The sequence below is a fragment of the Oryx dammah genome, unplaced genomic scaffold, assembly GCF_014754425.2.
Source record: "Oryx dammah isolate SB20612 unplaced genomic scaffold, SCBI_Odam_1.1 HiC_scaffold_14, whole genome shotgun sequence".
Taxonomy (NCBI): Eukaryota; Metazoa; Chordata; class Mammalia; order Artiodactyla; family Bovidae; genus Oryx; species Oryx dammah.
Genome location: NW_024070198.1, coordinates 50,078,845 through 50,092,988, shown reverse-complemented (window position 1 = coordinate 50,092,988; position 14,144 = coordinate 50,078,845). Strand labels below are relative to the sequence as shown.

At 56.1% G+C, this 14,144-nt stretch overlaps 1 protein-coding gene across 1 annotated transcript in view; it reads right to left on the bottom strand.

Annotated features, from left to right (window-relative positions):
- The window catches only part of KNDC1 (kinase non-catalytic C-lobe domain containing 1), a 53,520-nt gene that overhangs the window by 17,819 nt on the left and 21,557 nt on the right, over positions 1-14,144 (bottom strand). The window contains exons 10-17 of the mRNA XM_040254456.1: positions 4,840-4,998; positions 4,289-4,366; positions 3,693-3,786; positions 2,916-3,078; positions 2,183-2,847; positions 1,874-2,018; positions 1,065-1,201; positions 220-563 (exon numbers count right to left, since the gene is read on the bottom strand). Coding sequence (XP_040110390.1) covers positions 220-563; positions 1,065-1,201; positions 1,874-2,018; positions 2,183-2,847; positions 2,916-3,078; positions 3,693-3,786; positions 4,289-4,366; positions 4,840-4,998 — 1,785 coding nt within the window. The remainder of the gene's footprint in view (positions 1-219; positions 564-1,064; positions 1,202-1,873; positions 2,019-2,182; positions 2,848-2,915; positions 3,079-3,692; positions 3,787-4,288; positions 4,367-4,839; positions 4,999-14,144) is intronic.

Below are 14,144 nucleotides of genomic sequence, written 5' to 3'. Positions count from 1 at the left end.
GGGACAAGCGCAGGGCTGAGCACCGTCCCCCAAGCAGGGACAAGCGCAGGGCTGAGCCCCGCCCGCCCCCCCACCCCCACCAAGCCGGGACAAGCGCGGGGCCCAGCACCGTCCCCACCTCAAGCCGAGACAAGCGCGGGGCCGAGCCCCGCCACCCCCAAGCCGAAAGAAGTGCGGGGCGGGGCCGAGCACCCTCCCCGCAGGGGACGCAGGGCTCACCGGACTCTGGGCGTCGGCCGCAGGGTTCCCGGAGGCCTTCTGCCCGGCCAGCTCCTGCACGTAGTTGTGCACGTCGGGGCCGAAGCAGTCGGCCTCGTAGAAGGCACTGCACCAGCCGGGGCTGCAGCCCAGCGCGCCCGGTGGGGCGGGGCTCACCGCCAGGCCATGCTCAGGGGGCTGGGGGGGCCGGGACTCGGCCTCGGCAGCCCCGGCCAGGCCCCCGCCCTGCAGCTGGGCCCCCAGCTGCCGCTCCCTCCCGGCTTTGACAGACTGCTGAGGCCGGAACCCCACTTCGAAGTTGCCCCGAGAGAGCTCATCTGCGTCCACACCCGGCTTCTCCTTCCCTGGACAGAGGAGAGGGGGTCACACATGACGACATGGGTTCCGGGAGACAGTCCAGCCCTGACTGTTGGGAGAAGCATCAGGTCCCGAGGAGGGGCTGGGAGGGTCCTCGGGGTCCCCTTCCGAGTGGGCCGCCGTGCGGGGCGGAGTCAGGGCGGAGATCCCAGGGAACCTGGGCCTGTTCTCAGACGAGGCAGAGGGACCTGGGAACCCGGGGTCCCCGCGAGCAGCGGGCTGTTCTCGGGCACCTGCACTGGCGCACGGTGCCCGAGCGTGCGTGTGGTCCGGGGGCCATCCTGCGCGTGAGCACGGCCGCACTGCCTGGGCCCTAGGGCTGGGACCCGTCAGATGGGCTTTGGGGAGTCACCAGGAGCCGCAGAAAGGACCTCGAGGTCTTAAATGGCTCGTGTCCAGCAAGGCTGCCCCAGCCCTCGCCCTTGCCACCCAGTGAGTGCCTGGGGAGCACGCCCCCCACAGAAGAGACCCCTGGAGAAAGGTCTCACCCCAGAGCCCTGTCTCCCCCGGCCCGAGGCACGAGGCCCTCCTGCTGGACGGCGAGCAGCTGCTCGGAGCGCAGGTCCCGCTCCCCTCGGGCTGCGACCCAGTCTCTTCGGAAGCACTGTCATCAGAACGGAGAACCCTGCAGGAGTCCCCGGGATCTCCCCCCAGTCTGACCGGAGGTGCCCCTGGGTGGAAGGTGGCGACCTCGGGACGGAGGCCCTGGCCGCGAGCACGATGGACACAGGCCCTTGGACAGAGAGCCTTCTGGGCGCCTGTCTCCCCTCGAGACCCCTGCAGTGCTGTGAAAACAGGGCTCGGCTGGGGTGGAAGGCAAGTGTGCGTGGCCCTCAGTGTGGGGTGCTGGGGGCCCGGGAGGACTGGGGCTGAGATGGGGCTCGGGCTGGCCTGGGAGTCAGTGCGCCCCGCCCTTCCAGGCACAGGCCTGCCCCTGCCCACATGGCCCTCTGTAGCCCCCCAGGAGGGGCTGAGCCAGTCACCGGGCCTGTCCTATGAAGGGTGGGGGCCAGGGGCGCTGGGGAGGGAAGCCCACCGGCCCTGACTCCTGCAGCCGCCACCTCACCTCTGACCCAGGAGGGAGCTGGGCAGCTGGGCGGGGGGACACGTCCCTGCAGGGGCACCCGCCCACGCCCCAGGGCGCCGCCTTCCCGCCAGCGGAGCGTTTGCACAGGGAGCGCTTCGGCCGGAAGGGGCGGGGGCTGCTCTGGGGAGGGCGCCCCGCCGGCCTCGGCGGGAGGCGAGCCCCCGGGGCAGGCGGGGGCGGGGGCGGGGCCCACGCCAGGATGGGTCTTACCTCCCGGAAGGCGGCGTCCGTCCGTTCACCACGTTGAAGAGGCTCTGCAGCAGTTTCTCGCCCCAGTAGAGGTCGCAGAACTTTTCCGATATGGCCCCGCAAAACGTGGCGTAGGTGAGGTCTTTCAGGGCGTAAATGTACTCCCCTGCGTTGGCGGAGGGAAGAGTCAGGCTGTGGTGAGCGATTTTCCGGGTCCGGGGGCTGGCGGGTCTGGGACCCTCCTCCTGCTCCGCCCGTGCTGGGCTACATCGTGGCCTCCCCCATCCCCGCGTGCCCGCCCCTGCTCCTGGGCCTTGTGACCCTTGGTACCCATGATTAGAGCCTCCAGCCCGCGGTCCAGGTAGCCGTCGAAGGCAAACTCCTCCTGGATGAGGCGCGTGGCCTCCTGCAGTGACGCGCAGGCTGCCCCCTCCGGGAGGGGCGGGGCGTCCACGCTGGATGGACAGAGCTTGCGGTCTGCTGGCTGGGGCGCCTCGGGCTGGCCTCCTGGGGTGGCCCCCGGGCTGTCTGGCTTCCCTGTGGCCGGGGAGGGGCCCTGTGCGGCTAATGGGGGGCTCTCAGGCTCCTGGCCTGCCTCCTGGGTGGTCCTGCTTCTAGGCGGCTCAGCTGGGGGGTGAGGGCTGGGGGGCGCTGTGGGAGGCCCAAGCCCAGCAGAAGATGCTCGAATCGGGATGGGCTCCTCTGCCCCTCGATCCTCGGAGGACTCCTGTCTCTCCAGGGGCGGGGGTGGGGCTGGAGATTGTGGTGTTGGCATTGACGGCCCCTCTGGTGGGCTGGCGGGGGTCCAGGGGCACCCCTGGGCTGAGCCTTTTGGTGCTGACTCCCTGAGGGGCCCTGGGGGGCTGGGTGCCAGCTGCACAGCTGTCTCTGGGCTAGGGGCCGTGCCGGCCTGCTTCCCATCGCCCTGTGGGTCCAGCTGGCCTCCTGTGGCTTCTGGGCTCTCCGCTGGCCCTGAGGTCAGGGCGGGCCTGTCCCTGTGAGTGGAGCAGACGACGCTCAGGGGGCGCCTGGGACCCCTCCAGCCCCCAGGGGCGGCACTCACCTGGAGACATCTGCCTTTGCAGTAAGGACGGTGGGTCTGCAGCGACTGTCTGGAGAAGTGAGCGCCTCTGGGAGCAGCACGGCCCCTTGGAGGCCAGAGGGCTGACCGGGCGCTGGGCCCCGCTCGGCCACAAGCCCGCTGTCGCCAGTGATCCGCACGAGGTCTGGGGACAAAGACGGAGTGACCGGGGTGGGCGAGGGCCTTCGTGGGGGCCGGCTATCGGGAGTGCTGGCCATCAGGAGTGCGGGCCTTAGTGGGTGCTGCCTTCGTGGGTGAGGGCCTTTGTGGACGCTGCCTTCATGGGGGCCGGCCATAGGGACTGCGGGCCTTCATGGGCACTGCCTGGACGGGCCCAGCAAGCTCAGGGCCGCTGCGAGGGAGAATCCAAGGAGAGGCTGAGGGAGGTGCGTCCAGGGCTGCCCCGAGCTGGCAGGGAGGGTGCAGTACTTGGCTGCGTGGCTGGAAGGCTGGAACAGGTCAGTGGCCCGGCCGCAGACAGGAGGCTTTGTGGGCCGCGTGCTGGCGGGGTGCCCTGGGAGACATGGGCCGCGAGGCAGAGGCAAGTTGCCCGCTCTGGCCGCTGGACACAGGGAGGCCTGAATGCAGGGTCAGAGGAGCTGGTGGGGGTGTGAGGCAGGGCGGCTGGGGGCCAGCTCTGGACATGCCGTCTGGGGTCCTTGGCCACATCCAGTGTCCACGCGGGGCTGGACTCCTGGAGGCAGGGGAAATGACGGGCCCGGGGCAGGGGAGGCAGAGAGGGCCAGTCCCAAGGCCCACCTGAATTAGGCCTGGGTGCGGCTGCCAGGCTGGGGTCCAGCTCAACCACTGAGAAAGCGCGCTGCAGACCAACGGTCTCCTCTTCCTGGTAAACCTGGGGCAGAAGGACGCAGCCAGCTCTGCAGGATGCACATGAGGCCCCGGAGGCGTGGCCTCTGCAGCCTGAGCCCCCCCAGTGCCGAGGGGCCTAGCTTCTGTCTCTCTGGAGCGGGAGCCCTGGGGCGGGGGGGGGGGGCACATGGGCTTCTGGGAGCAGAGGGTTCTGCTGGTTCCTGGGGTGGGGCCCGGTCAGGCCTGGGGCAGCCAGGCCTCATGTGGATGAAGGTAGTGAGTGCATGTCGCATCCAAGGGACGGTGTCAGCACAGTCAGCACACCCGGAAGCTGAGGGTCACTCTGCGACCCCCAGGACGTGTCAGGGGTTCAGCAGAGACCAGGGCGGGGGCCCCCCAACAGCGGCACAGTCAGGCCAGCGGATGGGGAGTGACCTGCTGCCCTGGCCCGGGGTCTCCTCCTCCCTGAGCAGGGAGAGCAGGAGCCTCCCCCTACGGCCCGGGGTAGCACAGAGGGTCTGCGGGGTCTGCCGCGCCCAGCTTACCTGGCCGGTCAGCGCCCTCAGGTGGGCCAGGATCTTGCGGCTTTCCATGCCCCGCTGCAGGAGGTAACCACTGCAGGTCTGAAAGCAAGCACAGCCCGGCATCCAGACACACGGCCGCGCTGTGCACTCTCGGGGCGAAGCCGGTCAGAGTGTGCGGTGGCAGCCGGAGGCCTGGGCGCTTCTCGGCAGGAGGACCCCACAGCACCCCTTAGTGGGGAGAGCCTGGGGGCTGGGCTGCGATTCAGAGTCCCCGCCTGTCCTGGCCGTGGTCAGCTGGGACGCCACGGATTGAGGGGCTACACCCAGCCTGGCAGACCCGTGGAGGAGCATGGGGAAGTTGGGCATGGGGGGGTGGTCCGTGCTCGGGCCCAGGCTACCCCCATCCAGCCGGTTGGTGGGTGCACTAGAGACCAGGACAGGCTGGGGGAAGGTCGTGAGGTGAGCAGCAGGGGCCCCTGGCCTCCCATCCACAAATGAGCCCGTGCGCTCCCCGTCCAACCCCGACCTCCCCCAGAGACGAGAGCCTGTCCGGCCCTCCACAGTTCAGGTACCTCGATGGCCTCCGCGGCAGAAGGCCGCTCCTGGGCGCTGCGTCTGGCCATGTGCAGGAGGAGCGCCTTGAGCCTGCGTGGCAGGGTCAGCTTGCGGTCTCGGGGGACACTGAACTTGGCGGCCGTCCACAGGACCGCGGCCACACAGTATACAGAAGCCTGGGTGGGGAGAGGGGTGGGCCGCGGGCTCAGAACTGCCCACGAGCGGGGGGCGTCCTCAGAGCCTGGAGGCCCCACCACAGACCCTGAGCTGCACGCCAGGCTCTGGCCTGGGGCTCCAACCAGTACCCATAGGCGTCAGAGCCTCAGGGTGAGCAGGAGAACCTGGGCCCCGGCCACACCTTCCAGCTTGCTCTCCACGAGGGGAAGGTGGCCCCGCGCGGGTCCGAGGCCCAGAGTCCCCCCAAATCCTACCGTGCTGCTAAATGCTGACGACAGGCTCCCTGAACAGAAGCACGTCCTCCCGGAGCCCACAGAGGCCTGTTCTAGGATGTGCTGCACGAGGGGCGTGGCACACACACTGGAGCGTGTCACGGAAGGGCCGACCCTCCTCCCTGCAAGCTCGTGCAGTCGGCTGCTTCTCCCTGAGGGCCCCCCGTGGTTTCCATCTGACTCTTGTATCTGCAGCCGACCTGTGACCAACACGAGCTTCCGACCTGTGTGGGGCCAATACCTTTGTTTCTCTCAAAACGTGAAAGCGAAACCAGAGACACAGCGCCCTTCTGTGCCGAGTCCGGTGCCCGTGGCCGAACCCCGCGGGTCGTCCCAGACCCGACGCACTCTGGTTCAATCTTGTCATATTCGTCCACCACAGCCGTCATTAAGTCCAGCCAGCTGACAAGACGAGGAATCAAGCCCTGAGTTCAGCGCTGGTGGACTTCAACGGTGTGAAGACTCACGCGTGGCCGGGTCCCAGCCATCGGTGCAGTGGAGCCAGGGGGTGGGGGACACGGGGGCCCTTCCTACGGGGCTCCCGCCTGGAAGCACAGACACAGCCAACTATACCAAGTCATGTCCAGTCGCTCAGTCGTGTCCGACTCTCTGCGACCCCATGAATCGCAGCACGCCAGGCCTCCCTGTCCATCACCAACTCCTGGAGTTCACTCAGACTCATGTCCATCGAGTCAGTGATGCCATCCAACCATCCCATCCTCTGTCGTCCCCTTCTCCTCCTGCTCCCAATCTTTCCCAGCATCAGAGTCTTTTCCAGTGAGTCAGCTCTTGGCATCAGGTGGCCAAAGTATTGGAGTTTCAGCTTCAACATTAGTCCTTCCTATGAATATTCAGAGTTGACTTCCTTTAGAATGGACTGGTTGGATCTCCTTGGGACTCTATAAAGAAACTTCTCCAACACCACAGTTCAAAAGCATCAATTCTTCAGTGCTCAGCTTTCTTTATAGTCCAACTCTCACATCCATGCATGACTACTGGAAAAACCATAGCTTTGACTAGATGGACCTTTGTTGGCAAAGCAATGTCTCTGCTTTTCAATATGCTGTCTAGGTTGGTCATAGCTTTTCTTCCAAGGAGCAAGCATCTTTTAAATTCATGGCTGCAGTCACCGTCTGCAGTGATTTTGGAGCCCCCCCCCCCCCGCCAAAATAAAGTGTGACGCTTCATCCCCTTTTCCCCATCTGCTACGGGGCCGGGTGCCCTGATGCTAGTGTTTCGGATGCTGAGAATTTTAAGCCAGCTTTCCCCCTCTTCACCCTCCTCAAGAGGCTCTTTAGTCCCTAATTTAGTTCAGGTCAGTAGGAAGTTGGTAGTTTTGAGTATTTATCAACTTTCTTCTAATTTTGAGGTAAGTGTAGATTCACACAGCTGCAGGGGATGACCCAGGGAGGCCCAGGTGCCCTCCCCCAGCCCTGGCGGGGGTGCCCTGCAAGGCTGGGCACAGTGCCACAGCCAGGCCCCTGGTGTGGACCCCGTGCGACGGGGGCTCTGCTGTCACCAGGACCCAACCTGCCCCCTCCAACCTTAGTTGCTGGCAACTACCCCTGTTCCCCAGTTCATGAATGGACTTCATGCCACGTGGCCCTCGGGGCTGGTGCTTCTCTCTCGGCTCCATCACCACCGCCACTCTGTGGGCTGCCCTGTGCCCGCTGAAGACATCTGAGCCGAAAGACCTCGAGGCTGGGGCTGTGGCCGGCAAAGCTGTGAACAGTCGTGTGCAGGACTTCATGTGAACACCAGCTTCATCCCTCTAAGAGAGGTGTCCGGGTTGTCTGGGCCCCCGTAGCAGCGGATGGGAGACCCGCTGCTCCTCCCCCTTGCCGGCCTTGTCAGTGTTTGATTTCAGCCCATCTGCTGAGTGTGTGGGGGACTCACTGCTCTGCTCGGCACCCTGAGTGCCAGGCAGAGTGGGGCGCCTCGCATGCCCTTACTTGCCATGTGATACCTTCTCTGGCGAGGTGTCTGTTCAAACTGACTGTGACGATATACAGCCTTGATGTACCCCTTTCCCAATTTTGAGCCAGTCTGTTGTTCCATGTCAAGTTCTAACTGTTGCTTCTTGACCCCTATATAGGTTTCCCAAGAAGCAGGTAAGGTGGTCTGGTATACCCATCTCTTTTAAGAATTTTTGCTGTGATCCACATAGTCACATAATCAAAGGCATTACTGTAGTCAGTGAAGCAGAAGTAGATGTTGTTCTGGAATTGTCTTGCCTTTTCCATGATCCAGTGGTTGTTGGCAATTTGACCTCTGGTTCCTCTGCCTTTTCTAAATCCAGCTTGTCCGTCTGGATGTTCTTGGTTCACATGCTGTTGGAGCCTGGCTTACAGATTTTGAGCATGTCCTTGCTAGAAATGTGAGATGAGTGCAATTGTGTGGTAGTTTGAGCATTCTTTGGCATTGCCTTTCTTTGGGATTGGAATGAAAACTGACCTTTTCCAGTCCTGAGGCCACTGCTGAGTTTTCTAAATTTGCTGGCATATTGAATGCAGCACTTTAACAGCATCATCTTTTAGGATTTGAAACAGCTCAACTGGAATTCCATCACCTCCACTAGCTTTGTTTGTAGTGATGCTTCTTAAGGCCCACTTGACGTTGCTCTCCACGATGTCTGAATCTAGGTGAGCGATCACACTATCGTGGTTATCTGGGTCATTAAAACCATTTTTGTACAGTTCTTCTGTGTATTCTTGCCACCTCTTCTTAATATCCTCTGCATCTGTTAGGCCATACCGTTTCCGTCCTTTATTGAGCCCATCTGTGCATGAGATGTTCCCTTGGTATCTCTAATTTTCCTGAAGAGATCTCTAGTCTTTCCCATTCTATTGTTTTCCTCTATTTCTTTGCACTGATCATTGAGGAAGGTTTTCATCTCTCTCCTTGTTATTCTCTGGAACTCTGCATTGAAATGGGTGTATCTTTCCTTGTCTCCTCTGTCTTTCACTTCTCTTCTTTTCTCAGCTATTTGTAAGGCCTCCTCAGACAACCATTTTGCCTTTTTGCATTTCTTTTTCTTGGGGATGGTTTGGATCACTGCCTTCTGTACAATTTTATGAACCTCCATCCATAGTTCTTCAGGCACTCTGTTGTAGACTTTTAAGAGTTCTTGGCATATTTGGGATACAAGTCCTTTGTCAGATACGGGTTTTGCTCCTGTCTGTGGCCTGACTTCTCATTCTCTTCACTGTATCTTTTATGGAGCAGAAGCATCTAATTTTAATGGAGTCCAACATCCATCGTTTCTTCCATAGATCATGCTTTTGGCTTTGTATCTAAATTTTTGCCTAGATTTTGTCTAAATTTTTGCCTAGATTTTCTCCTACTTTATCTTCTAGAAGTTTTATAGCTTTGAGGGCTATGGTCCATTCTGAGTTAGTTTTCATGAAAAGTGCAAGGTCTGTGTGAGGATTCTCTTACATGTGGATGTCCGGTTGTCCTAGCACCGCCAGTTGAGAAGACCGTCGCTTCTCCCAGGATTTCCTTTGCTGCTTTGCCGAAGACACGTTGACTGTGTTTGCGTGGGTGTTTCTGGGCAGTCTTGTTCCTTTTATTTGTTCCGTTATTATTTGCCTTTCCTTTTGCCAAAGCCACACTTGATTACTGTCGCTTACGATCAGTTTTAGAACTGGGTGGAGAAGGAAATGGCACCCCACTCCAGTGTTCTTGCCTGGAGAATCCCAGGGACGGGGGAGCCTGGCGGGCTGCCGTCTATGGGGTCGCACAGAGTCGGACACGACTGAAGAGACTTAGCAGCAGCAGCAGCGGCGCCAGGCCTCTGACTTTGTTCTTCAATACTGTGTCTGCTATTCCGAGTCTCCTGCCTCTTCACATAAACCTTAGAATCGGTTCATCAGTAGCCACAAAGTAAACTTGCTGGAATTTTCACTGGAATTGCATTGAATCTGTAGCTCAAATTGGGAAGAACTGACATGGTACTAACATTGAGCGTTTCAATCTGTGAACAGGGACTACCCATTTTTTTAGCTTTTTGGTTTCTTTCATATCAGTTTTGTTAGTTTTCCTTACATGTATCTTATAAACTTGCGTGCATACTAAGTCACTCCAGTCGTGTCTGACTCTTTGCGATCCCATGGTCTGAGCCCTCCAGGCTCCTCTGTCCACAGGATTCTCTAGGTAAGAATACTGGAGTGGGCTGTCAGGCCCTCCCCCTGGGGGTTTTCCCCACTCAGCGACTGAACCCGTGTCTTTTACGTCTCCTGCATCGGCAGGCAAGGTCTTTACGACTAGTCTTACACACATCTTGTTATGTTTATACATAAGTGATTTTTTTGGTGCTACCATAAATGGTATTGTTTTTTAAATTTCAAATCTTAATTGTTCATTGCTGGTAAACAGGAAAGCAAGTGACATTTGTATCATTCTTCTTTTACCTTTAACCTTCCTGTAACTGCTCTGTTCCAGATTCCTGTTGATTCTTTGGGATTCTGACATGATTTCAATCATCTCAGCTGTAAACAAAGAGAGTCTTCTCTCTTCTTTCTCAATCAACATACATTCCCTTTTCTTGTCCTATTGCTGCATCACCTGAGCTAATAGAAATCTGCACACGTGTAGACGTCCACGTCCACACACATGGAAATATGGTCTACTTCATGTGGCATTTGGGGAATGCAAATTAAAACAATGAGTCACCACCACAGGCTCAGTAGAAAGGCTGAAATCAATGTACCATACTGAGGAATGATGAGAAGGGACATTCTTGCCTTTTCCCCAGTCTTGGGGTAAATTTTCTAGCTTCTCACTGTTAATTATCTGTTGGCTATTTTTGTAGATATTCTTTATCAAGTTGAGGAAATTTCCTTCTGTTCCTAGTTTGCTGGGAATTCCTATTATGAGTGAGTGTCGAATCCTCTCAGAAGCTTAGCATCTCCTGATACGAACAGATGCCTTCTCTTCTTTCGTCCATCTGATGCATTACATTGATTTCCAGCTGTTGAGTCAGCCTTCCACACACGGAGTAAATGTCATTTCGCCAATTTTAAATTCTGATGAAAGGGTCAATTTACCCATTTTTCCTTCTATGGAGAAATTTAAGGACAGTGCTTCTAGTGCCAAGTCTAACAACTCCACCTAGCCCTCCATCCCGAGAGTTCTCTTTTTTCTTTTAGTCAGCATTTTGTGGCCTTCAGCATACAAAGTCTGCACATTTTCTGTTTGGTTTACATCTAAGTATTTCCCTTTTTTGAGTGGTTAAAATGTATGATGTTTTTAGTTTTAGTGTCCACATGTTCATTGCTAGTACACAGAAATAGTACAGTTGATTTTTGAATGTTTGTCTTATATGCTGCGACCTTTCAGAACTCACTTCTAAGTTCTGGGAGGCTTCTTTTCTTTTCCGTGGACTCTTTGGACGCCTTTGAGTTTCTGTGTGCACAGCCGTGCCATCTGCAGGCCGTGTTATTTCTTGCTTCCTGGATTCATGCTTTTCTTGCGTCACTGCAGTGGCTGGAACTTACAGCACAGCGTTGAATGGGGCGGAGTCACTGGGCATCCTCCCTTTGTTCTGGGCCGCAGCCTTTCCACCAAGTATGGTGCTAACTGTATGGTTCTGGTGGTAGACGCTCTTTGAAGAAGTTTCTTCTATTCCTATTTTTCGTTTTTTTTTTTTTAAATAAATGGATGTTAAATTTTGCCAAATTAGAGTTCCAAAGAATAGCAAGGAGAGATAAGACAGCCTTCTTCAGCGATCAATGCAAAGAAATAGAGGGAAAGAACAGCATGGGAAAGACTAGAGATCTCTTCAAGAAAATTAGAGATACCAAGGGAACATTTCACGCAAAGATGGGCTCGATAAAGGACAGAAATGGTCTGGACCTAACAGAAGCAGAAGATATTAAGAAGAGGTGGCAAGAATACACAGAAGAACAGTACAAAAAGGACCTTCACGACCCGAATAATCATGATGGTGTGATCACTCACCTAGAGCCAGACATCCTGGAAAGTGAAGTCAAGTGGGCCTTGGAAAGCATCACTACAAACAAAGCTAGTGGAGGTGATGGAATTCCAGTTGAGCTGTTTCAAATCCTGAAAGATGATGCTGTGAAAGTGCTGCACTCAATATGTCAGCAAATTTGGAAAACTCAGCAGTGGCCACAGGACTGGGGAAGGTCAGTTTTCATTCCAATCCCTAAGAAAGGCAATGCCAAAGAATGCTCAAACTACCACACAGTTGCACTCATCTCACATGCTAGTAAAGTAATGCTCAAAATTCTCCAAGCCAGGCTTCAGCAATACATGAACTGTGAAATTCCTGATGTTCAAGCTGGTTTTAGAAAAGGCAGAGGAACCAGAGATCAAATTGCCAACATCCAATGAATCATCAAAAAAGCAAGAGAGTTCCGGAAAAACATCTATTTCTGCTTTATTGACTATGCCAAAGCCTTTGACTGTGTGGATCACAATAAACTGTGGAAAATTCTGAAAGAAATGGGAATACCAGACCACCTGACCTGCCTCTTGAGAAATCTGTATGCAGGTCAGGAAGCAACAGTTAGAACTGGTCATGGAACAACAGACTGGTTCCAAATAGAAAAAGGAGTACATCAAGGCTGTATGTTGTCACCCTGCTTATTTAACTTCTATGCAGAGTACATCATGAAAAACGCTGGACTGGAAGAAACACAAACTGGAATCAAGATTGCCGGGAGAAATATCAAGAACCTCAGATATGCAGATGACACCACCCTTATGGCAGAAAGTGAAGAGGAGCTAAAAAGCCTCTTGATGAAAGTGAAAGAGGAGAGTGAAAAAGTTGGCTTAAAGCTCAACATTGAGAAAACGAAGATCATGGCATCCGGTCCCATCACTTCATGGGAAATAGATGGGAAACAGTGGAAACAGTGTCAGACTTTATTTTTGGGGGCTCCAGAATCACTGGAGATGGTGACTGCAGCCATGAAATTAAAAGATGCTTACTCCTTGGAAGAAAAGTTATGACCAACCTAGATAGTATATTCAAAAGCAGAGACATTACTTTGCCGACTAAGGTCCATCTAGTCAAGGCTATGGTTTCTCCTGTGGTCATGTATGGATGTGAGAGTTGGACTGTGAAGAAGGCTGAGCGCCGAAGAATTGATGCTTTTGAACTGTGGTGTTGGAGAAGACTCTTGAGAGTCCCTTGGACTGCAAGGAGATCAGCCCTGGGTGTTCTTTGGAAGGAATGATGCTAAAGCTGAAGCTCCAGTACTTTGGCCACCTCATGCGAAGAGTTGACTCATTGGAAAAGACTCTGATGCTGGGAGGGATTGGGGGCAGGAGGAGAAGGGGACGACCCAGGATGAGATGGCTGGATGGCATCACGGACTCAATGGATGTGAGTCTGAGTGAACTCCGGGAGATGGTGATGGACAGGGAGGCCTGGCGTGCTGCGATTCATGGGGTCGCAAAGAGTCGGACACGACTGAGCGACTGGACTGAACTGAACTGAACTGAACTCCATGTGATAGTGGGATTTTCTTTCTTTAGCTGGTTAGTATGTTGGACTACACTGATTGGTTTTCAAATACTGAACCATATATCCATGAAGTTACATCCCTGGAATAAGCCCTACTTGGTTATGGTGTATAATTGTTTTTACACATCAGTGAATGCTATTTGCATCTGTTTGTTAAGGGCTTTTGCCTTTATACTCGTGAGGAAAACTGACCTATAGGCGTATTTGTTGCCATACCTCTGGTTTGGGCATCAGGGTAATGACAGCTTTGTTAAAATGGTTCGGGAAGCGTTCACTTCTGTGCTTGGAAGAGACCGTGTGGACCGGGCATTGGTCCCCCTTCACACGCTCAGCAGAGCTCCCAGGCGACACTGTCGGGGCCTGGAGATTCAGAGTGTAAACCTGCAGATTCAATCACCTCAACAGTTACGGGGTATTCAAGGTCTATTTCATCATGATGAGCTGAGGTAGCCGATGTCTTTTGAAGACCTGGCCCACTCCATCTGAGTCGTCACATGGCGGGGGTCATCTGTGGTGTGCCATCTCCCTTTCGGTGCCTGCAGGGTCTGCGGGCGCACCCCGTCCTTCCTGACGTCGGTAGTTTGTGCCTCCCTTCACGTCTTGCTCGTCCGCAAGTTTATCAGTTTTACTGGTCTCCTCCGAGAGCCGGTCCGTTTCGCGTTGGTTTCCTTTATGGTTTTCCGTTTTCACTTCATTGACTTCTGCTCTCCACTCCCTGTTTCCTTGTTTCCGCTTTGGGTCTGTTTCGCTCTCCATTTCCTTGGTGCTTGAGGTGCGAGCTTAGATCACTGAGTTGAGACGTCACTTCAAGTTTTCAGCACACAAGTCCTGTACACGCTTGGTTAGACTTACAACGATTTCATTTTTTAGTGATTATTGGAGGGAAAGGGGACGATGGCCAAGTCCCAACTCTTCCTGAGGCCTCCTTGGGCACCGCCCCTGCTGGGGGAGGGGCACTTCTCGATGCCGGGAGGGCGGGGGTCACAGGCTGGCTGCTCAGCCTTCTCCCCCAGCACCTGGAGGGGCAGGCTGCCTTCCCCTTGTCCTGAAACTCTAGCTCCAGAGCACGGGCCTCCCCTGGGCTTCAACAGCTGCCTCTCCTCCTCCACGTGTGAGGCAAGCGCCCTTGGGCTCTCGGGAGCGGTGGTCCCGGCCAAGCCTCCCCGCACCCTCCCCACCCCCGGCCCGGGCCGCCTCTGCCCCCCACCTGCCTGCCATCCACTCTCGCTTTACAAGCCGTGTGCTTGGGGGGCCAGCCAGTGGGCCTCACACCGGGCCGTCCTCTGCCCTTTTCCCACCAGGCTCTCTGGGCGAGGTGTGGGCACCATGGGGAGGGGGGTGCGGGAGGTCAGGGGAGGGGTGCGGGAGGTCAGAGGAG